Source organism: Gobius niger (assembly GCF_951799975.1).
Source record: "Gobius niger genome assembly, chromosome: 15".
NCBI lineage: Eukaryota > Metazoa > Chordata > Actinopteri > Gobiiformes > Gobiidae > Gobius > Gobius niger.
Genome location: NC_136866.1, coordinates 4,343,511 through 4,367,889, shown reverse-complemented (window position 1 = coordinate 4,367,889; position 24,379 = coordinate 4,343,511). Strand labels below are relative to the sequence as shown.

General features: G+C 42.9%; 2 protein-coding genes across 2 annotated transcripts in view; one reads left to right on the top strand and one right to left on the bottom strand.

Moving 5' to 3' along the window:
- The first annotated feature begins 1,739 nt into the window (after window positions 1–1,739).
- LOC306974661 (toll-like receptor 5) lies at window positions 1,740–8,746 on the top strand. The gene is made up of 4 exons (XM_079572032.1): window positions 1,740–1,905; window positions 3,288–5,577; window positions 6,479–6,567; window positions 8,469–8,746. Exons 1-4 carry the CDS (start codon window positions 1,858–1,860, stop codon window positions 8,697–8,699), a joined length of 2,658 nt encoding a protein of 885 aa, XP_079428158.1. The 5' UTR covers window positions 1,740–1,857; the 3' UTR covers window positions 8,700–8,746.
- A 7,968-nt stretch (window positions 8,747–16,714) lies between these two features.
- Window positions 16,715–24,379, bottom strand: part of disp1 (dispatched homolog 1) — a 33,424-nt gene continuing 25,759 nt past the window's right edge. The window contains exons 5-9 of the mRNA XM_079571785.1: window positions 21,705–21,799; window positions 20,943–21,040; window positions 19,285–20,868; window positions 18,945–19,208; window positions 16,715–18,050 (exon numbers count right to left, since the gene is read on the bottom strand). Of these exons, the coding sequence (XP_079427911.1) occupies window positions 16,785–18,050; window positions 18,945–19,208; window positions 19,285–20,868; window positions 20,943–21,040; window positions 21,705–21,799 (3,307 nt within the window). The 3' untranslated portion in view covers window positions 16,715–16,784. The remainder of the gene's footprint in view (window positions 18,051–18,944; window positions 19,209–19,284; window positions 20,869–20,942; window positions 21,041–21,704; window positions 21,800–24,379) is intronic.

The window sequence follows — 24,379 nt, the reverse complement described above, 5'->3', positions numbered from 1 at the left end:
GTTGGGAGCTTTACTATGATTTAACAAGTGAATAAACAGCTCTTTGGTGCCTTATAAAACTCTCCTTAATCTTTTTTTATTGACAAATGCTGCCACCATGTGGAGAGTTCAGGCAACGACAACTCTCACCAACTCAAAGCAGGTCGAATAAAACTGCAATATCGTGTCAAATAGAGCTGACACAATATGAAACAAAATATTAAAGTTAAAATAGGTCTATGCGTAATACTATTTCGCCATCATCGAGGTCTGTTTGAACGTAATAGTAAATGTAATTATGTGACACCACAAAGTATTGAGACTAGAGCGTCGACAAGCTAAACAAAACCATCGGAGGAAGGAGGTTGTTGCAAGGTTTTCGAGAGGAAATTGGGAAACACTGATTCCTGTTTACTTTGCGGTAAAAGAAAAAGGCTCTGCTCCTTTTGGCGACGGGGGAGCGCAGCACGGAGAAGCCCAGTCCGTGTGTGGAGCTGAGAGCGCGGGGCGCACAGGTGAGAAGATCTCTGACAGCAATTCAACAAAGAAAGAAGATAGAAGTAGCTTTACAGGTTTGAAATTTGCACATCAGATTTCGGAAACAGTCTGAACACTGCGCTGCGTACAGGGAACACTTTGTCTGGAAAGTAGGTGCTCGACAGTCGACCTGCAAACTGCGAGGAATGCGAAACTCCACAAGATAAGACTCGCCCAAACGTAGCCATTAAAAAGATGAAACGGGTTTGATTTTTTTCAGTGGTGGCGCAGAAACAAGGGTAAGCACAAATTGCTTAAAGCAGTACTAGGGAAGCGCACAGAACCACAGTGTTTAACCTCTTAACTCCCGCCTGAACCGAGAGGATCTTTTTCCTCACGTCATCAGATTTTTTTCCATCATTTTTTTGTTGGTTATTCAACGCATTTTTGTAACTTTTTTGTCATTTTTTTTTTTCGTCACATTTTTGTCATTTTTTCGTCAATGTTTTATCACATTTTGGTCACATTTTTTTGTCTTTTTTTTGTTGTCATTTTTTGTCAATTTTTTGTAACTTTTTTGTCAATGTTTTATCACATTTTTTGTCATTTTTTTGTCAATTTTTTGTCATTTTTTTGTCATTTTTTTGTCAAATTTGTATCACATTTTTGAAATTTTTTTGTCACATTTTTGTCTTTTTTTGTTACATTTTGGTAATTTTTTTGTACAATTTTTGTCATATTTTTGTAATTTTTTTGTCACATTTTTGTCAATTTTTCGTCAATTTCTTGTGACATTTTTGTGACAATTTTGCCATTTTTTCATCATTTTTTCATCACTTTTTGGTCACATTTCCATCATTGTTTTCGTCTCAGTTTTGTTGCTTTTTTCACAGCTTTTCTCCAGAAGCTTTTGGATTGGGGTAAAGCCAAACTGGAGAAAATGTGCTCGGTTCAGGTGGGAGTTAAGGGGTTAAAAAATAAATAAGATAAATAACGCAGCCTGGAGTCGTTTGGGTTGCATAAAAAATATAATTTTAACACATTTTCTTCTTGATCCTGTTTTTTTTTCTTTCTTTTGCTTTTCTTTACATGTAAAGCACCTTAAGTTCCTCTTTTGGTATAGCCTACATATACATGTTTGATTGATCCAATAAATGTGTAAGAAGTCGATAAATACACTGTGATATGAATTTCTGTGGCTGACGTGAATGGCTTTTATTTGTGTTTCTGTATTACAGTTGAGGTCCACAGCCCAGCATTTACCAGGGTAGACCAGCGTTAAACAGCACAGAGGTTTTCTTACTGAAGAGGAATCAGCAAAGGACCATGACCCTGCCCAGACAAACACACCGCTCCGGCTTGTGTAAACACTCTCTGCTCTAGTCTCTGTGTACAGGCAGTATGGGGACACTGGTGCTTCCTCTGCTTGTGCTCAGTTTGTACAGACCGGTAAGTGTCTCCCTGGGACATGTGGTTCCCCTGAATCATGGTTTTTGGGGAACATAATGAGGTAAATTTTAAAGAGGGGGTATTATGCTTTTTTCAATCACATAGCACCAGTCTATATCACACTACAATGATGACCAAACCTTCTGTTGGTCTGTAAATGCAGTAAATTAGAATAACTGCCTTGTATAAAATTGCTCTCTCAAAATGGCTGTAGTGAATGTCTTGAAATAGGCCTCTGTCTCTTTAAAGGAATATGCCATCGTTTTTTACATACTGAGATATGTTCTTACCTTAGCTTTGACGAGTTCTTTAGGACCTGTCTGATCTTCCCCCGTGCCTTCAGTCACGTAAACACAGCGCAGTCGGCGTTAGCATTTAGCCTCTCCCTCTCTCCTCTACAGCTCCAAAACAGGTCAAGATAGAAGCTACCAAGCTCTTCCACGTTTTCCCTATTTAAATATGGTTACGTGAAGTGTTCCACTGCAAAGTATAAGTACACAAAATTAAACAATGTGGATTTTCTATGCGGATAAAAGGGTGGACTGTATTGTAAGGTGTAATAATACCAGGAGTAGTTTGAAATCCGCGCAGTAATCTTCACTTTACTGTGCGGATGCCAAATTACTCCTGGTATTATTACGCCTTACAATATAGTTCCCCCTTTTATCCACTTAGAAAATCCACATTGTTTAATTTTGTGTAATTATACTTTGTAGTGGAACACTTCACGTAGCCATATTTAAATAGGGAAAACGTGGAAGAGCTTGGTAGATTCTATCTTGACCTGTTTTGGAGCTATAGAGGAGAGAGGGAGAGGCTAAATGCTAACGCCGTCTGCGCTGTGTTTACGTGACTGAAGGCACGGGGGAAGATCAGACAGGTCCTAAAGAACTCGTCAAAGCTAAGGTAAGAACATATCTCAGTATGTAAAAACGGTGGCCTATTCCTTTAAGAACCTCTGAGCCTTTCCGACACGCCCCCTCCTCACGCTGTCTGTGGCATCAGTGGGGAGGGGGTTCTGCTGAGGAGCAGTGGTTGGTTACTCGGCTGGTGACGAAAGCTCGGAGGCGTCTCCAGGAGGTGGGGGCGTTCCTAGGAGGACTCAGGCAAACCTATCCCTAAAATGGCCGCCATCAGAGTTTTTACAGATGACTCAAAAATAACTTTAACATTCTCATAACAATGCTGTATCAATGACCAAAACTATTAAAGTAGAAGCTATACATTATTTACAAGTCTCATTTTATCAAACATAACAGAAAGCACAACAAAAACTGTATATGCCTTATTGTCTTATCAGTGCAATTTGAATAATGAAATCTGTAGAGGACAAATTCCCATGTGGGCCAGTCCTGGCTTCATCTTATGTTTTCTCCTTTCAGGTGCCCGTGTGTGCCTCCTGTCAGATGCATGGTGTGATTGCAAGTTGCAGTTTTAAGAATCTTACCGAGGTGCCCAGCCTGCCGGCCAACACTCGGCAGCTGTACCTGGACCATAACCGGATCTCGGTGCTGGACATTGGGTCACTGCGAGGGCTCCGCCAATTGGAGCGTTTAAACCTGGGCTTGCAGTTTGTCCGTTTAGTGATCAGAAACAACGCTTTTCTGGGACAGCAGCGCCTAAAAACTCTAATCCTGGGCTCGAACCTAAGACTCAGACTGGAGCCGAGAGCCTTCGTCGGCCTCTCGGGTCTGCGGGAGCTTTATCTGGACTATTGTAATCTAACGGACTCCATACTGTCAGGAAACTACCTGCAGCCATTGACGTCCCTGGAGACTCTTAATCTAGCCTATAATCAAATTGTGAGAGTGCAGCCGGCAAGTTTCTTCTCCACACTGAGGAACTTCAAAGATCTTGACCTCAAACTTAACCCCATAAACCGAATGTGTGAAGAGGATCTCATCGGCTTTCAAGGCAAATCTTTCAAGCGATTCAATTTAGAGTCCAACAAGCTGTTCGAAAGCCTGTCCAGCCCTGACTTTGACTGGGCGCAGTGCGGAAACCCTTTCAGAAATATGGGTTTCGACCACCTCAGCCTGTCCAGCAACGGTTTCAACACCCACACTTTGCAACTATTCTTCAAAGCAATAGATGGAACTTCTATTACTTCGCTGCATTATTCAGGGGCCCTTGGTTCCGGCTTTTCCTTCAGAAATCTTCCTGACCTTGACAAAGACACATTTGCAGGTCTCCGAAACAGTTCAGTTCAAGTCTTAGATCTCTCCAGGAATTACCTTTTCGCGCTTCAAGAGGCCGTTTTTAGCCCTTTGACCGATGCTATTATCATACACGTATCCAACAATAAAATAAACCAGATTAACCGGGGTGCTTTCAAGGGCGTTGAGGGCAATTTGCGATTGCTAAACCTCTCGTTCAATCTCCTCGGGGAAATATACGCTTACACGTTTGATCACTTGACAGACTTGAGGGTGCTGGATTTGTCTTATAACCACATTGGCGTCCTGGGACACAAAGCCTTCAGCGGACTGCCCTTTCTCAAAAGCCTGGACCTCAGGGGGAACTCACTGCGGAGGTTGGGGACCACAGCCTCTTTGCCAAATTTGCAGCATCTGCATCTCAGCGACAACCGGCTGGGCTCGCTGTGGGGCCTCGCCGAGCTCGCCGGACAGGACATTACGTACTTAACCGTCGAAGGGAACAGACTGAGCTTTTTGGACGACGTTATCGCCATCGTCAAGCTCTTCCCGCTCATGGTGAATTTGAATTTTGGCGGCAACTTCATCAAGTGGTGCGTAAACCCGAGCCAAGCGCCGAGTGGGAACAACAGCTTGATTGTGCTCGATCTCCACGACAGCTCCTTGCAGATCGTGTGGGCCCAGGGCTGGTGCCTGGATATTTTTCACCGTTTCGACAAATTGCTTGGTCTCAACCTCACGTACAACTCCCTCACAGCGCTCCCACAAGGAATTTTCAACGGTCTCCGCTCCATTATCGATATAGACCTGTCCTCTAATGACTTGACATACCTTCAGCCTGGTGTATTCCCAGAAACTCTGCATACGCTTCAGCTGTCCAAAAACTTCCTAGCAACCCCCAATCCTGATACTTTTCGGCGTTTGGCTTTTATCAACTTAGCAGGAAATCGCTTCTTCTGTGATTGCAACCTCGAAAGCTTCCTCCGGTGGATGAACAGCACAAATGTGACATTTCTCAGCCCCAAAGAGGAGCTGGAATGCGGGTTCCCGTCGCAGCACCAAAACCTGCCCTTGCAAAATTATTCCACCATCATAGAGCCGTGTGAGGAGGACGACGAACAGGCAGCGGAAGATCTCAGGTTGGCCCTGTTCATATTGTGCTCTGTTGTGGTTGTCGGGACGATGCTGGGAGGGCTCGTCTACGCCCGACTGCGAGGACACGTCTTCGTCATATACAAAAAGATCATCGGGCGCGTCCTGGAGGGCCCGAAGGCGCCCCTGCCGGAGGAGGACATACAGCACGACGCGTTCGTGTGCTACAGTGAGGCGGATTATAAATGGGTGGAGATGGCGCTGCTGAAGAAGCTGGACTCTGGGTTCTCGGAGGAAAACCTGTTCAGGTGCTGCTTCGAGGCCAGGGATTTTCTGCCCGGAGAAGATCACCTGGTCAACATCAGAGACGCCATCTGGAGCAGCAGGAAGACCGTCTGCGTGGTGTCCAGGGAGTTCCTCAAAGGTAAAAAGAAAGCTGCTACATTTACTGCAACAATTACTCTGCAATCACTGTTTCATTTTATTTATTTATTTCATTCAAAAGTGATGTTATGCAATCACAATAAAACCACCAACACAGTGTGAATGAAACGAAGCAGAGGAGAAGAACAAGTCTTATAATATCTGCCCCTTTTGTTACTTCACACTTTACACTTCACACTGTTGTCCTTTGGAAAATGTCTACATACATATATTTACAGTCTTATGTATATATATATTTACAGTATTAACAGATGTTTTTATATTCTATATTCAGTTTTTTCAATATATGAAATACAGAACCTTTATATTCTTGAATGTTTACAAATAGTCAAAAAGAAACAAACCGTCATATTCATGTTTGTTCAAATCAAATATCCCACATTATTCATGTCCAAGTACTTCATACTTCTTTAACATTGTAGCTTTTATGTGTATTTTAAACTCCAGGAGAGTTTATTACTTGTACTTGAATAAGCACAAGCACATTTTGTCTACTACTTCTGCTTTACCTAAATCTAAAAGCTTCTCGACAGGAGAATGTAACGCCTCATTTGAAAGATGAGACCTAGAAAACGGTTTTGTTTAATTTTGTGACTTTTTTGTAACTTTTTTGTCCCTGTTTACGTCTCGTTGTTGTCGTTATTTTGATTTGAAGAAGTTAGATTGTTAGATTTGGGTAATTCCAAAAATGTGCTTGGTTAAAGTGGGGGTTAAGAGGTTAATGTGTTTGTGTAACCTCTCAGTCATCCAGGCGTTTTTCATAGTGTCTTCTTTAAGACCACCTCTGATCCTTCTGTGACTTCTGAAGTTCCGCATACACAGACTGGCTGATGCGTTTATGCCTAAATCCAAAGCTCGTGTTCAGTGTGTGGTTGTTTCAGACGGCTGGTGTCTGGAGGCTTTCACTTTGGCTCAGGGGCGCAAACTGGAGGAGCTTTCCAGCATCCTCATCATGATCGTGGTGGGAAGGGTGAGTTTCAGACATTATTATTTAAAATAATAACATTTTTAGCGTGTTTGCACCTGTGTGGTTTGGTGTTTTGTGTCTTTTCTTACCTGTCACTGTAAAAGTTAAGTGAATTTATTCCAAACATTCACTCTGACCCGACTCTGCTGTAGTGCCTGTTTCTGGCCTCTAGAGGTCAGACTATACAAGCATAAAACATACAGATATTTCTTAAAGGCCTGGCACATTTTAGAAATGTCTCTGTTCAAATATACTTAAACCAAAGGTGGGCAGATTTGTCAAAATATTTACTCGAGTAAGAGTAGCGTTACTGTAAAATGATTTTACTCAAGTAGAAATAAAAAGTAGTGACACAAATAATTAAAATAAAAAGTAATTTTTCTTGAGCACTGCAAGTGTTTTTTTTTAATATTTTCGGAGAAAATCCAATAATAATGTTCAAAAAGTAAGAAATCATAAATACATATTTTTTATGAATAAAGTGTAAGATTGTTCTCTTAAAGAGACTATACGGAGTTTAAAATTAAGCATTTTCCTCCCCCTAAACCAGGGGTGTCCAAACTTTTTTCCTGTGGGGCCGCATACTGAAGTGTACACAGGGTGAAGGGCCCATAGATCGGTGGTTAGTGCCGCAAAACCTTTGACTAGCAGAGGTTTAAATTGCGCCCCACACCTTTATTTCTGCTCAAAACCTTCATGCAGCTCTGTCTCACAGTAAAAGGTTAGTTGTTTGGTTCGAATTGTGTAGAATTATTACATTTTAAATAAAAAAGGAATATCTCTGATGATGTGTCCCGATACAGCAAGAGGCCGAGGGCCACCATAAATTGGTCTGAGGGCCGCAGCCACGTCCTGATGTATAGAATGAGCTCAGACCTGTTCACCACAACTGCCTCTAAAATCCTGCACTGTCACTCAAAACGGTGTTACTTTGGTCCGAAATGCCGTCATGCACGAGCTTAATATATTTATTTTATTTTATTGACCTTTATTTAACCAGGATAGTCCCACTGAGGGGAGTCCTGGCCCCAGAGGGGAATCTATTGTACATGTTTTAGTGGTAGGGGAAACCGGAGTACCCGGAGGACACCTACACAGACACGGGGAGAACATGCAAACTCCACACAGAAAGGCCCCATCCAGGTGGGAATCGAACCTGGGACCTTCTAGCTGTCAGGCGGGAGCGCTAACCACTGCGCCACCGTGCCGTTAGACGTTGCAGTTACACGTATGACCTGAGGTGGCAGTAGTGAGTATAAAATGGCCAACTTGTGTCTAGCCCCTTTAAAGATTTATGCACAGTGTAAATTTTTCTTTTTTTTTTTTACTCAAGGAAGAGTTCAGATACTTCATTGTAATATTACTCAAGTAGAAGTAAAAAGTACTTGCAAAAGTTCAGTTACTTCAAAAAGTTACTTAAGCTCATGTACTTGTAAATGTGTAAATGTAACTGAGTACTACCCACCTCTGACTTAGACCAGTGGTTCTCAAACTGTGGTGTGCACTACTGGTGGTACCTTGGGCTTCTTCAGGTGAAATCCAGAGACATCTTCAAGTTTAGAAACTATATAAAAGTTTGAACTTCATCAGGAGCTGGGAATAAGAAGGAAGAACTTTATTTATACATCGCCTTTCATAGTCATGAAACCGCTGGATATGAGGCCATTTTACATTCATCCATTTCTCTGTGGTGTTCAGTTTCCTCTGGGGGAGACTGACTAATGCTGTCACGACGGCACACATCTGACCACCACCCTGCATTCACACACACATCATTCACACAGGCCTATTGTACATGTTTTTAGTGGTAGGGGAAACGGAATACCCGGAAAATCATCAAGCCACTGCACATTCCCATTGACAGTTTGACCAGAGCCCTCCGGGTTCTCATGTGTCGTCCGCAGGTGGCTCACTACCAGCTGATGAGGCACGACGCGATCCGAGCGTTCGTTCAGACCCGCGGGTACCTGCTGTGGCCCGAGGACCCGCAGGACCTGGACTGGTTTTACGACAGACTCACGGCAGAAATACTCAAAGACAAGAAGCAGAAGAAGAAGGCGGCAGACGAGGACCGGGGGCAGCCCGCAGGGGAGGTTCATGTACCACTGGAGATCATCCCACCACAGGCCGTCTGAACGGTCAACACCGTGGGGACGAATGGCCACAATATTTGACCATGAAAAAAAAACAGATGCACTAATTTTGTCTGATAAACTTGTGTAGTAAAATGTGTTATGTGGATTTAAAACGTGAAGTAGGTTCTTGTAACCATTGTGCATAGCTCTGGCTCTATGGGTCGAAAGCAGTTCAACAAAGAACAGTGATGAAGACCTTTGGATACACTTAAAGCATCTTGATGATACTATAATATAATGTTCTATAATACATCAAGTTTTATGTTTTATTATAAAATCCTGAAATATATTTACACTCTGATATTCTTAACCTCTTTGGGTTTGGCTTTACCCTAAGTAAAAAAAAGTGTAAACAAAAAGTGAGAAGAAAACAAGGATGTAAACGCAACAAAAATGTGACAAAAATTCAACCAAAAAGTGACAAAAATTCAACAAAAATGTGACAAAAATTCAACAAAAATGTGACAAAAATTCAACAAAAATGTGACAAAAATTCAACAAAAAAATGACAAAAATTCAACAAAAAAATGACAGAAATTCCACAAAAATGTGACAAAAACTCAACCAAAAAGTGACAAAAATTCAACAAAAAAATGACAGAAATTCCACAAAAATGTGACAAAAACTCAACCAAAAAGTGACAAAAATTCCACAAAAAAGTGACAAAAATTCAACAAAAATGTGACAGAAATTCCACAAAAATGTGACAAAAATTCAACAAAAATGTGACAAAAATTCAACAAAAAAATGACAAAAATTCAACAAAAAAATGACAGAAATTCAACAAAAATGTGACAAAAATTCAACCAAAAAGTGACAAAAATTCAACAAAAATGTGACAAAAATTCAACAAAAATGTGACAAAAATTCAACAAAAAGTGACAAAAATTCAACAAAAATGTGACAAAAATTCAACAAAAATGTGACAAAAATTCAACAAAAATGTGACAAAAACTCAACCAAAAAGTGACAAAAACTCAACCAAAAAGTGACAAAAATTCAACCAAAAAGTGACAAAAATTCAACAAAAAAGTGACAAAAATTCAACAAAAATGTGACAGAAATTCCACAAAAATGTGACAAAAATTCAACAAAAATGTGACAAAAATTCAACAAAAAAATGACAAAAATTCAACAAAAAAATGACAGAAATTCAACAAAAATGTGACAAAAATTCAACCAAAAAGTGACAAAAATTCAACAAAAAAATGACAGAAATTCAACAAAAATGTGACAGAAATTCAACAAAAATGTGACAAAAATTCAACCAAAAAGTGACAAAAATTCAACAAAAATGTGACAAAAATTCAACCAAAAATGTGACAAAAATTCAACAAAAAGTGACAAAAATTCAACAAAAATGTGACAAAAATTCAACAAAAAGTGACAAAAATTCAACAAAAAAATGACAAAAATTCAACCAAAAAGTGACAAAAATGCAACAAAAAAGTGACAAAAACTCAACCAAAAAGTGACAAAAATTCAACCAAAAAGTGACAAAAATGCAACAAAAAAGTGACAAAAATTCAACCAAAAAGTGACAAAAATGCAACAAAAAAGTGACAAAAATTCAACCAAAAAGTGACAAAAATGCAACAAAAAAGTGACAAAAATTCAACCAAAAAGTGACAAAAATTCAACAAAAACGTGACAAAAATTTTAAAAAGAAAAGAAATAAAAAACATAAAAAAGGTGACACACAGCAACAACGCGAGGAAAAAGATCAGTTTTGTGGGTCTTAGCTTTCAAATGAGGTTTAACACAGGCCTATACAATAGCCAAAGAGGACAGAATGCATTTGGTTTAGGCGGGTGGTAAAAGGTTAAAGGAGCTATACCTGATTGTACAAAGAAATAGCTATTTTCTGCTCCAAACTCATCTCAAACTTTCCTAATGCATTTACAACATCAACATTCATCACATGGACACAACTTTCAGGAGGAAAACTGTCACTTCACAGAAAATATGCCTTTTACTGTTTAAAAGGCTTTAAAACCAGTGTTTTTTGGATAAATGTTTTACCATATACTAAAGGACAAAACAAATTTTATTCCAATAACAGAAAATAAAAAAAATCAGGGATAGCTGCTTTAACCCTCACCTGAATCAGCACATTTTCTCCAGTTTGTGGTTACCCCGATCTAAAAGCTCCTTTGAAAGAAAATCGTTGCAATAGTGACACAAAACGAGACCAAAACAAGGATGCAAACGCAACGAAAAGACGTCAAGAAAGTGACGAAAATGTGACAAAAAAGCAAAAAAAAATGGACGAGAAAGAGACAAAAAAGTGATTAAAAAGCGGTGGAAAAAGTGGCAAAAATGACACAAAACTCAATGGAAAATACACAAAAGAGCAACAAGCAAGTGATGGGAAAAGGGGCAAAAATCGGACAAAATAAAAGTCAAAACAGTGACGACAACAAAAGATCAGTTTAGATGAGTTTTGTTGGTCTTAGCTTTCAAATGAGACCTGGCCTATTAGCTCTCCAGTTTGGGTAATGCTGAACTGGAGAAAATGTACTCGGTTAAGGTGGGGGTTAAGACGTTATAACAGATGTAACGGGAATCAAAACATACATTTATTATATAGCTGTTTTGTTTTTCAGTCTGATGTATTATTATGTATGCAACATAACGCATGACTCTATGACATGGGCAGTTTTTGACGTGAGCAGTGGACACACGTGCGCTCGGGCTGGTCAAAGCTCACGGCGACTGTGGTGGTGAAAGTTTCATCCCTCTGAGTCTGAAACAGGAAGCCACTGGGCAGAGGAAGCTTCCGTCCACTCTCCCCTGGATCACGTAGGCCACACGCAGGATGTTTTCAAGCAGAGCCACCAGAGGGCCTCCCCAGATCTCCTGCAGGGATTCTTTACTGGGAGACAATATCTATATCAGGGGTTCTGGGAGAAACACACAATTCTCTGCAGTTTGCTTCATTTTGATTGCGTCTGATTCTAACCCCGCCTTGGACTGGTGTCTGGAGGTTGCCTGGTTGTGTCGACTCTCAGCCTATTCGAGCCTATTTAAAGATGAGGAAGTGGGTGAGGCTGCACCAGGCGAATCTGGTAGACTCAGGAAGACAAATATTTTCTTAATTGGCACCTTGCAAAACAAAAATGCTCAGGAAATATAAGTGTACTTGTGTTGATTGTAGGATAGGCCTATTGCAGGGGTAGGCAAATCTAGCCCTCCAGCACAGAACCTCTGGCCCTCAAGATGATTTTGAGAAACACTATTACACAAATCAGAGAGAACTTTGAACATTATGGGAGAAAAAAAGCTAAAAAAAAATACTGTCAATGCCCTCAATGAGGTCATATATTATGTACAACACTGGTATTTGAAAGAACTGCACTGGAAAGAGGAAGGAAGAAATTAGATAAAACCTCTAGTAGTATTTATTCTCTTAAATCAGACAATTTTGTGTCATTTCAAGTGAAAAAAGATTATTTGTCTGACTTCTAGAGGGTTTGGTTCTTGTTCCATCGGCGCTATAGCATTCGTATCTTGGATTAGTTCAAACCGACTCAAATTCAACATAGAAGAACTTTAATTGAAGCAATTTTAGGTCATTTTCCCAGTGCTGTGCTTTACGTTAATCAGCGGCTTTGGCCCTCGGTCTGTTTACAATAAAGAAAATCGTCCCTCCACCAAGAAAACCTGCCTATCCCTGGCCTAGTGTATCATAATCCTGATGGAGTTTCTGACATTTGTAAAACTTGTTATTGCGCACACATGAAAATGCTTTAGACTTTTTACCCAAACACTGTGAACGTTTGTGGCCTAATGGAAGGGAAGGCCACAGCTCCATAAATCTGGCCCAGGGCAGCAGAACCTCATGTGAAAAGTGGAGGCAAATGTTTACCTTGTAAACAGGCGCCGGGGCTTCTCCGTCTCCTCAGTTATTTCAGACCTGTAGCATATACTTAGAACAGGCTCATGGCCCTGTGTTCTCCTGAAACACACTGCACCTGCTGCCTGCGACCAGCAGGGGGACTGAAGGATAAAACATCAAAACACTGACAGTTGGATGAGAGAAATTCACTAATTGAAAATAACATACAGAGCTTTATTTGTTTCATTCTTTAGTAGCAGTGGAGCAGCGGGCGCCCACAGAAGTAACTAAAAGAGCTTAATGAAGATGATAATAATAGCTGACGGCTGCTAGCAATACGGACTCAATATACAAAACAAACGCTCAAGCAGCAACTTTTTTTAGTTGTTTTTTCTCATCTATGGATCCAAACAGAGTTGAAGTTAGAAGCAACCAGGGGTGGACTGGGACTGAAAAACAGCCCTGGGCTCGGACCAGCCTGGCCCAAATTAGCGTAATTGTGACTTCCACAAATATATATTTTAACCTCTTACCCCCCGCCTTAACATTAACAAGTGCATTTTCCCCAGGTCGGCTTTTTATTATTATTTTTTTGATTGGTATCATCAGCAAAAAGAACGGGAAAGGTGGTCGTAGAAACAGAAGCAAAATCATTAATATAAATAATAAATAATAATGGTCCCAAAATTGAACCTTGTGGCACACCATACTCCACGGAATTCCTTTTAGATTCATGTTTTTTTATACTGGGCTTTACCCAAATCTAAAAGCTTCTCGACTGGAGATCAACAATGTAACGCCTCATTTGAAAGCTAAGACCTACAAAAGTGATGGAAAGTTTTCGTCACGTCGCCACATTTTTGTCATATTTTTGTTGTTATATTAATGATTTTTTCTGTTATTTTTTGTTGCGTTTTTCTTGGCTTTTCATCCTCTTTTTGTCGCTATTTTGATGCTTTTCTTTTTAGCTTTTAGATTTGGGTAAAGCTCGGTTGAGGCGGGACCAGTGGCCCTAGAGCCAGTGGCCCTTCTGTTGCTCTTCCAGAACGGACACATGGCCAGTCCGCCCCTGATAGAAGCTACCAAGCTCTTCCACGTTTTACCTATTTAAATACAGTTACATGAGCCTTTACATGATCCAAGTAGAGTCACACAAAATTAAACATGTCGATACTGAGCGGATAAAAAGGAGAACTATATTGCAAGGCGTAGTAATATTACTACGCCTTGCAACATAGCAGTATAGGCGTACTTGCAATATAGGGAAAACGTGGAAGAGCTCGGCTGCTTCTAACTTCACCCCCTTTTGGATCCACAGATGTGACGAGGAGAGGCTATGCTAACGCCGTCTGTGCTCTGTCTACGTGACTGAGGGCCCGCGTAAAGACCAGACAGCTACGCATCAACTCGTCTAAGCTCGACATATCTCAGTATTTAAAAACGGTGGCCTATTCCTTCAACGTGCCCCCTGATATGAGGTGAACAAAAAATACAAATTGTGATGCTGATTTATGAACAAAAACTACACGCAACGTCAATGTCGTTTATGTTTTTATTTTTAGTTTCGATTCTCAAGACACTTATACAGTATGATTAGAAAGCAGAATGCGCCTTACACTCAGAAACATATAATGGGACTCTCTCCCAGCGCACTGGTCCCGTCTTCCAGTAAAGTGACTGAATTCTGGAGGTTCTTATGGGGATATTCCTCTTTTCAGTCACGCTGTCCTCGTGCAGCTTAAGGCAACACAAGTTCAGTTGTCGTACTTTTTCTAAACCAGTGCTCATTCTGTTTAATCTCTTTTTTTCTTGAAGCAGTTGGCAGCCATTCCCCTCCATGCCCTCTTCTCTGTGGGTGGCAGACTTTGAGCACAGTGTGTCTTGCTTTTCTGGGCCTTGTTTGTTTGTTTGTTTGCGGGTGTTTCTGGGGGGGGGGGGGGTTATTATGGGTGTGACAGGCCCAACATCTCTAATGCCTCTGAATGTTATTTTCCGAGAGTGTTTTTCTGGAGCCCTTTCAAAGGCTGTGGTGGAAACTAGCATCTCCCAGTGAAGTTAATGCCTTGTGATGAGCTAATCGAGTTTCCACAGAAGCCTCCGCAGAGTGTCTGGGAAGCGAAAAATAAAACAGTAAATTTAACGTGTCAATGGAAATGACGGGGAAAAAAAAGGACTGGCTCCGACGACTCGCTGCAGTGGGTTCTTGAAGACGGTGCAGAGCTGTTCTCGGCGATTAAAGCTGTCCGAGCGGCCGATGGCTCCCTCCTCCTCCAGAGCGTTGGCCGTGCGCTGATGCCAGTTTACCTTGGCCTCTCGCTGCTGTTTATTTTAGCTGACAAATGGACTTTTAATAAGGACTCTGGACGGCCGGGTGGATGACATTAATGCTGACGCACATTAAATGGTTCATGGAGCATTATTCGTTTTAATAATTAAGTCAATTCTCACTGGCACTGACGAAAACACGAAGAAGAAAAACCTAAAAGCTTCAATACCGGGACACTTTACAACAAATGTGACAATTAGCCGGCTGAAAATATGGTTTGACCCCCCAAAAAATTGCTACAAAAGGATTTTCAATGGTTTTCTGTAGTAGCAGCTTATTAACATACTAAAAGTCTACCAAAATCTGACCACTGGAAAGGTCTCATTTTCAAGATGGCGTCCAAGAGGGTGGCGAGATCCTCCTTTATTATTCATCCTAGACATTTTGGTGTCTAACCCCATGTTCTGGGTGTCTAGGAATCCAATGGGCTTGTTCAAGTTGTAGTCACATGATCACATAATTGTATAATAGAAATCATGGACAAATACTCTATATATTAACATTAGCGAGTTTGATAAAATGCTAAGATAACAGAGAGGCTAAAACTCTTCCAGGTCCACCATGTCAGGGCCGACGTGGTCGCTCACCTCGCAGACTTTAGTGAATATCTCCGCGAGTAAATGTCGCAGAGACTTGCCTTTTATTGCGTTGGGAAGAAGAGCGTTGGGGCTTTAAAACGAGGTTTGCGAGGTTGCGTTGAAAATGTGTGCCGTTGCCGTGACAAACTCGCTAATGTTAATATATAGAGTCTTTGTCCACGATTTCTATTATACAATTATGTGATCATGTGACTACAACTTGAACAAGCCCATTGGATTCCTAGATACCCAAAACATGGGGTTAGAACCAAAATGACTTGGATGAATAATAAAGGAGGATCTCGCCACCCTCTTGGACGCCATCTTGAAAATTAGACCTTTCCAGTGGTCAGATTTTGGTAAACTTTTAAATGTTAATAAGCACACCTGATACTACAGAAAACCATTGAAAAACCTTTTGTAGCATTTTTTTGGGGTTAGGTGTTTTTTTTTTCATATATGCAGCCGACTAAATCCACAATCCACAATGTTGGACTTGGGACTGTGGGGAGTGGCTGTAGTTTGGGAAACTTTGGTCTAGAATAAATAGTGACAAAAGAGACTTTGATAATTGTCATTGTGTCCTTAGGAGACTCTTCACCCGCACTGCCTCAAGTGTCTGACCCTCCCCCCCCAATGTTTCAAGCTTCAAAAGGAAAGAAGTCATAAATTTAAATCTACTGAAAAGCCATGACCTTGTGAACCGTTTCTTTACAAATGGCAAGTTCTGTCCTTTGCAGTGTAATCCGACTGATAATAGTTCTTGTGTACACTGTGTCAGTCACGGCCATTTCCAGGACGTGACGCTGTGTGTAAGCATTAGCATTAGCCCTGCGGCGCTAGTCATTATGAGACAATAAAGCAGGTGTACGCTGCAGCGATTACAGCTGCAGATCAACAGAGCCTCGCAGAGTTTATGGGCTGTGCGTGAGCAGAACATGACACTGGCACCGGGAAATCAGTGTAAAAAAAAAGAAAAAGTCATTTTAATCATATATCTTTGTTATCTGAGGCATGCGCAGACATGATGCACAATGAGGTCTGTTTTCCACAAAGTGTCAGACAATGATTTGTTTCTGCTTGTAAAAAAAAAGTGGCACATTGTTTTGTTGTGATAATAACATTAAGGGCAATTACACAGAATCACAACTCGAGTGTGGGATTCTCGTGGAGACATTTTAAACAAATATTTTCCACAGCAAGTCCAAAAGTAAAATCTAAAGCACTTCCTGACTGATTTTTTTGTGTGAAATACTCTTTTACAGTGGGCGGGTTTAATGCAATAGCCTCAGTGACAAAGAAAACACAGTGTGGCACATGTGGAATATAAATATGTAAACTCTTTAACATAAGGTCTCTGTAGGGGGCGCTGTGCTCGTGTTGCGTTTGGGGCTGCCTTCAGGTTTGGGCTCACCTGAGTCCTGTTCTGAATTGCACTTGTTCTTAGTCCTGCCGCCTCCCTCGGGCCGGTCGGGTGACGTCCGGTCCCGCCTCTGTGTGCCCTCTGTGCTGCTGGGGTCAGTCTGTTTACAGCAGGTGTCTGTGGGCTGTGGCGCTGAGGCGGGACACTGGCCACTGTCCAGGTGTGTTTGTGAGGGGGGGCTGGGCGGGGCCTCCACCTGAGAGGCCTGGGAGGAGGGGATGTGAGGGACAGGGGAGGGATGGTGGTTGGCGGGGGGGCTACAGTGCTTTCTAACGGGGCAGCCGGTTCGTCCCTGATGACAGTGCTGGGGGGTTGGGGGACACTGCACGTACTGAGTATAGAGAGGGTCCTGGTCTGTCTGTGGGGGCCAGTGTGGTCTGTCTGCACAGGAGCAGTAGTGGCAGGTGGGCAGTGTGCTGTAATAGGGGCTGTTGTTTGGAGGGGTCCCATTGCACAGGGGCTCCTGGGGCTTGTCCTTTGGGCCAGAGGCGAGGGGCTCTAGTTCGTAGTGCTCCGCCTTAACGCCGGAGTCCAGCTGGTACTTGTCCTGCACTGGAGGGGACAGGGTGTTGAGGCGCAGGCATCGGGGCAGGGGGATCTGTCCACAGGAGCCCTGGGGGCCCAGGCAGCGGCACATGCACTGGAAAAAGAAGGTAGCGAAGGCCCAGCTGATGCACATGATGAGCATCATGAAGGTGCCCAGCTGCGTGTAGGCCAGCACTGTAGACGGCATCATCATGGCCCCCGCCACAAAGGTGGTGAGTGCCGCCATGGCGATAGCTGAGCCCATGCGGGACAGGGAGAAGACGACCTTCCCCTCACGGTCGGGCTCTGGAGCCAAGCGGTAGGCCACTCCGTAGTGAACAGCAAAATCCACCGACAGCCCCACCGCCACAGAGATGGTGACAGACTCCAACACGTTCAGCTCCCAGCCCAGAAGCACCAGGGAGCCCACAGTCACGAAGATGGTCCCAGCGATGGACAGGATGGCGTAGAGGCTGATGATGATGTTCATTGTTGTCAGCAGCATCACACTGAACGCCACAGCAACAGAGAGCGCCATGGCGACCAGGGTGCCGCCCGACAGGCTGTCCTGCAGATCATAGAACTCCAGGTTACTGATGAACCAGCCGTGGCTGAGGCCGGCGGGGGCTGAGCGCAGCTCCTCCGAAATCCACTCATCCACCTGTAACAGAAGGCAAACAGATGTTACCAAACACTTCACACACATTAGCCCAGGGGTTCTCAACCTGGGGGTCGCAAGACAAATTTCGGGGGTCGCCAGAGCATATAGATAAAATATATATTTTAGTATTATTATTATGGTGTTGTAGCATACATGCTATTTGTTCTAAATTTAATTCATTTTTGTTTTAGCCATTGTTTTTTCTTTGTTTTTTAAAAGTTATGTAGGTTAACCTCTTAACTCCCGTCTGAACCGAGAGGATCATTTTCCTCACGTCATCAGATTTTTTTTCCATCATTTTTTTGTTGGGTATTCAAGTCATTTTTGTAACTTTTTTGTCATTTTTTTGTCACATTTTTGTCATTTTTTTGTCACATTTTTGTCAATTTTTTGTCACATTTTTGTCAATTTTTTGTAATTTTTTTTGGCACATTTATTTCATTTTTCCGTCAATTTTTTATCAAATTTTTGTCATTTTTTTTGTCATTTTTTCGTCAATTTTTTAATCAATTTCTTGTGACATTTCTGCCATTTTATCATATTCTTCGTCACTTTTTTGTCACATTTCCGTCATTGTTTTCGTCTCAGTTCTGTCGCTATTTTCACAGCTTTTTTCCAGAAGCTTTTGGACTGGGGTAAAGCCAAACTGGAGAAAATGTGCTCGGTTCAGGTGGGAGCTAAGGGGTTAATGTCCCTGTTTTTCCCATGGTCTGACCCGGGTGGGGGTCACGATCCTAATGAACTGTTATAATGGGGGTCGCGGCTCTAAAAGGTTGAGAACCACTGCATTAGCCTATATTATAGACTGAACAATGAGTGAATTCATCCCATAATAAAATGTCCAATGTCCAAATGTCTAATCAAGCTACGGAAACGTTTATTTTATTATCTGACCTCTTGATAGAACTGGTACATTTTCTCGTAGGCCAGAGTGAAGAGGTAGGTGCTCTGAAACTCCAGGACGATGGCTCGGATGGTGTCGTTGATGTCGAAGCGGGGCCCCGGCGTCTTGCTGTCCAGGTGGTAGTTGGTGGTGCGGTCCAGCTCCATGATGGCCCTCTTCATGCACAGCTCGAACACGTCCTGTTTGTACGGGAACATGGACTGGCTGCAGCAGGGGTACACCGAGGCCTCCTCACAGTCATGGTTCTCCATCCACTGAAAAAAACAGACAAACATCATTAAAGACAGTCAACTAATAGGTGTTTTTAGACGCAGTTACGCTTGCACTGACCTGTTTGAACGTCTCTATGAAGCAGCTGGTGAAGTCCTGCCCCTCCGACTGGAACACAAAGCTCTGGTTGCGGAGTTTTTGGCAGAAGTTGAGGATCCACAGCTGCGCGGCAGGGCTGGCAATGTTAAAGCTGCCGTCCAGAATGAGCTTGCCCTTGTTCTTGGGATTTAAGGGGTCTCCGTCGTCCACCGGGATCACGCCCCAGATGATTGTGATGGGCATGTGCAGGTCCTCCCCGTGGTGGACCCGCTCGAACATGAACAGCTTCTTGTACTCGGCGTCGTAGCGTTCGAACGGGTGCGAGGAGCGGAACACCTGGAACTCAGCCAGCTCCAAAGACGGCAGCTTCATCTTGGGGTTCACACACACGACGTACGCCCCGCCCACCGTGAGGGCCAGGAACCACAGCAGCCACAGGTAGCGCAGCCGGATGACGATGCAGGGCAGCACTTTCTCGAAGAAGATGCGCGAAGCCTCTGACACGGTGAAGAGGCATTTGGCGGCACTCTGACACAGGCCAGCCCACACCCTAGTGCAGGTCGCCCTCTGGTGGTGGGGTGAACTGGGGCAGGAAAACACGTTGGGCAGGTAGCGCTCGTGTAGCACCACCACAGCAGGAAGCCACGTCACCATGAGGATGTAGTTGATTATAATGGCAGTGCCGGCGTAGACTCCGAAGCAGCGGATGGCGGTGATGTTGCTGACATAATTGGCATAGAAGGCGGCAGCGGTGGTGAAGCTGGTGACGAACATGGAGAGAGCAGCATGTTGTAAAGTAACACGAACAGTTTCGGACAGATCTGCGTGAGGCTTGTCAAACTTGGTGTAATTCCACACGTCACACAGAACAAAGGCATCGTCCGCTCCGATGCCCACCAGAATGATGAGCGCGGTGAGGTTCATGAAGGGAAAGAACTCAAAGTTGAAGACCAGGCGGTACAGGAAGTAGGAGACGATGAGGGAGCTGATGATGGCGATGATGGTCATGAGAGTGATGAAGACTGAGCGGGTGTACACACACATCACCAGCAGCACGATCACTATGGCGATGGCTGGGTACAGCGTGTCCGTCAGAAGGTAGTCCTGAAACAGGTCATGTTTGATCCCAAACTCGATTCCAGTTACCGTGGTGACGCCGTCCGAGGCGTTCCAGGTCTCAAAGTTGTCCAGGTAAATGTTCATCATTGACTCACCCTTCTCCGTGGGGGAGAACAGCATGCTGTATTTGAGCACTGGAGGGGGGGAGTTCAGACTCTTGGGGCTGAGGAAGTCTTTGTCGACCAGGAAGTGCAGGATCTGGTAGACGGCGTTGTACTTGGTGCACTTCCGGGGCACGTTGGCACATTTACGGTCTTTCCGGCGCAGGGCCATGTCCCAGCAGTCTGGCCCCAGAGTGCCATTGTGGTAGTATTTGGCACATGAACGTAGAATCTTGAGTGTGTGTGACACATCCCGGTCTGTGATCTTTTGGCAGGACGTCTGGTTGGTCAGCACCGCGATGTAGTTGCCCAGAGTCCAGCTGGGACAGCAGGAGGCATCGTTGGTGCGCTGACACAGGCTCCAGTAGTCTCTATGGGACCTCACCTGGACAGAGCAGAGCAGACATGAGCCTTTTCTGTAGAAATCAACACATGGATCGAAGCAGAAACACACCGTACCCTGATGTTATCCAGATTACACATGGATTTGATGGCCTGGGTGGTCCACAGGTTCTTGCCCTCTGCTGAGGAGAACACCAGCCTCGAGTAACTGTCACCTGTGGAGACAAGACACTCTGCTTTCTAACAATATAACGAAGAATAAACATATGAAAAGGCGTCAACAAAACATACATTACAACTCCATTAAAACTTATCTATGTTTTTTAGGGCTGAAACAACTAATCGATTATTGAAATAGTTGTCAACTATTTTACTAATCGATTCATCATTTTCTAGTAAACACAGACTTAAAAAGAGCAAAAATTACATGAAATTTTTTTTTTATTTTTGATGGAAACCTACTTTGTTTTTCTAGGTTAGGGTCTTTAGTGTTTTGTACATTGAAAATTTCATAAATATCTGTCTGTTTCTCATCCAATCATAAAGCAGAATCAGCAGAAAGAGCCTCCAAAAACACTCACTTTAAGTTTACTCCATCAACACATCCTCAAATGATGCCGATTTAGCTTTATCTGATTAAAAAAAATGAAAAAATAAAATGTTCATATACCATTCACAGCCAAGCGATTAATCGATTAATCGTAAAAAATAATCCGTAGAGTAATCGATTACCAAAATAATCGTTGGTTGCAGCCCTAGTGTTTTTACCAAATCTTGCTCTTCGAAAAAAGACATATACATACTTCACTCTAGGGACGCCGCAAATAAAACAAGGCTCAGTCTTTTTTCATCCGTTTTGACGATGAACAGAGCCGTTACCTGGAACGTCGCAGAAGTAGTCTTTGCTGAAGTCCCACTCCGCTTGTCGCTTGTCCCGGTCGAAGTGGTCCTCGGGCCAACGGGGTTCCTGGTGACTGCAAACAAGCCAAAACACACACACTCTATGTAACTCTATGGCTAATGTCAAAGCATGAACTCCGATGACAGGAGAGGAACAGCGTCCAACCCAGAGGGACCGAATGAGAACACAGTGAACAGACACTTCTTTGGCCAAGCCGTGGTGACGCAAAGCGGAGGAGGCACACGGAGTTTAGCGATGAAAATAAGCAGCTGTAATGACCAGGTCCCACCCAAAACACCGGTGACTCACCACAGAAATGGTATTATGTCCGTTATAAAAGGGGGCTCTAATAAATGGGCCAAGGTCAGGACGTTCAGCTACGTTCAGGAGTGTTTTAAGGTCCATTTTCAAACTGCTCTGGCATATTATATCCGTGGAAAATTACATGCATGTGCCATTAGGCTTCCAAGCCCTCATAACTTTAGGGACAGGCGGCCTACTGTTGGGACCAAACACGATGAGGTTGCATTTCAGTTTTATGCGGTCAAAGTCTAAATTCCTTCCTGAAGAGACAGGTCTTAAATCTAACAATGTTCAAATATATTTTTGTTTGCTCTGGTTGATGTGTTTCCCCACCCCCCCCCCACCCCCTCTCTTTAATTTAGGTAGAAGGAGAAAGAACTCATCCAAACAAACTGAGTGCACTGCAAAAAGTATTTAACTAGATCAGTATAAACATCTCAATTTGAGCATAATAATCCAAATTTTAGTTGTTTTGACAGTAGTTAAGTTGTTCTTGGGCGTTTGTCCTAGATTATTTCACTTGTTCTGAGATGTTTCTGACTCATTTCGATACATTTCGTTCTTATTTCAGGTCATTTTCTTTGCCAATGGGGTAAGAAAATTGGTCTTATCTCATTGGCAATTTTACTTTCTTATTTCAAGCGAGATTTACCCTAGAACTGGTCTGAAATGTCCTCAAACAAGCAAAGTAAACTTGGTCCGATCAGGAAAAATGACTAAATTAGCGAAAAACCGCTCAAAACAAGATACATTTCCTCAATTCAAGTCATTTAAGCCAATGCTTGATATTTACTTTTTGTAGTGTGTGTGTCGTGAATGAATGAATGCTTCTTACTTTCCTCGATTGCAATTTCGAAAAAGGAATAACGGCAGAAATAACCGCCCCAAGTCCGAGTATAGTGTACAATTCCATGAGCAGACAAGACGGCAGACAGACAATAGAGCCCGAGACGCTTGCGGGGCAGAGGGAAAGACTGGCTGAAAGCATTTATAATCACTGAGCTGCAATTTGCACAATGACGGGACGGTCCAATGTTCCGAGCGGGGTCACTTTACCCGCGCTCGCAGACGCCCCGAGGACCGCCTGATTTTCTGCAGCCCGTCTACCAGTCATCAGAGTCAATTTAAAAAAAAAAAAAGCAGACATTATAATCTATCCACTGAAATATCCTGGCTCCTCATAGTGAGCTACGCTTTAGGTCAAAATACTTGTATTATTTCAGTATATGGGCAAATGAGATGCAGCAATTACTAGTTCCCTGTTGTTCCCTTGTCGAAACATATCTGGAGTTATGCATTGAGCCATTTGGACGATCTTTGAATCTTCCACACTGCAAAAAGTAATGAAGTAGATTAGTATAAAAGTCTCAATTTGAGCATAATAATCCGAATTTGAGATGTTTTGACAATGAAAGATGTAGGCGGGCTCCTGACCCAGATTATTTCACTTGTTCTGAGACGTTTCTGACTCGTTTCAATACATGTTCTCCTTATTTCAAGTAATTTTCTTTGCCAATGGGGTAAGAACATTGGTCTTATCTCATTGGCAGTTTTACTTTCTTATTTCAAGAGAGATTTACCCTAGAACTCGTCACAAACGTCCTCAAAAGAGCAAAATAAACTTGGTCAGATCAGGAAAAAAAGTCTAAATGAGATAAAACTGCTTTAAACAAGAAACATTTCCTCAATTCAAGACATTTAAGCCAATGCTTGACATTCACTTTTTGCAGAGCAGGGCAGCCATTCAAAGTGCGCTGGCGCCCGTTCTTACAATACTCCTCTAATATCCCCCGAAATTTCTCCCATGGCCCTTTGTAACCAAGAAGATCTCTCCTTACCAACCATCCTGGCCCCACTCTGTAGAAAAGCACAAAACCTTCTGCTACGAGCACCGATGTCCGACAGCGATCAAGCAACACAACTGATTCAACTTGACGCAAAACAACTAAATCGAACCTCTTCAGGAGTTGGAAAAGACCTGCCGAAGACAATGAACAACACATCCCCACAGTCCCCCTCTTTCATCTCGGTGAAAGATTGAGGCTTTTCATCAGGTCCGTCAGTGCTGTCCATCAACACGCCGCGCCCAAAGCCCTCAGCACCTGCGCCCCAGTGTCTCCATAACCTTCATTCACAAGCAACGTATTGTGGACTGGTTTTCCACTATCTTCGCCGATAGAACGGATGAGTGGCTCTCAGTTGCAGAACATCACAAAGCTGTCATTGCAAAAACAGCAAAGGCACACCGCATGGCAAGCGTTTTCACTATCAATGAGAACATTTTAAAATCAATATACCATAAATGCTCTAAGACTGGCCTGTATTCCATTAGCGGCCGGGTCTCTGACAG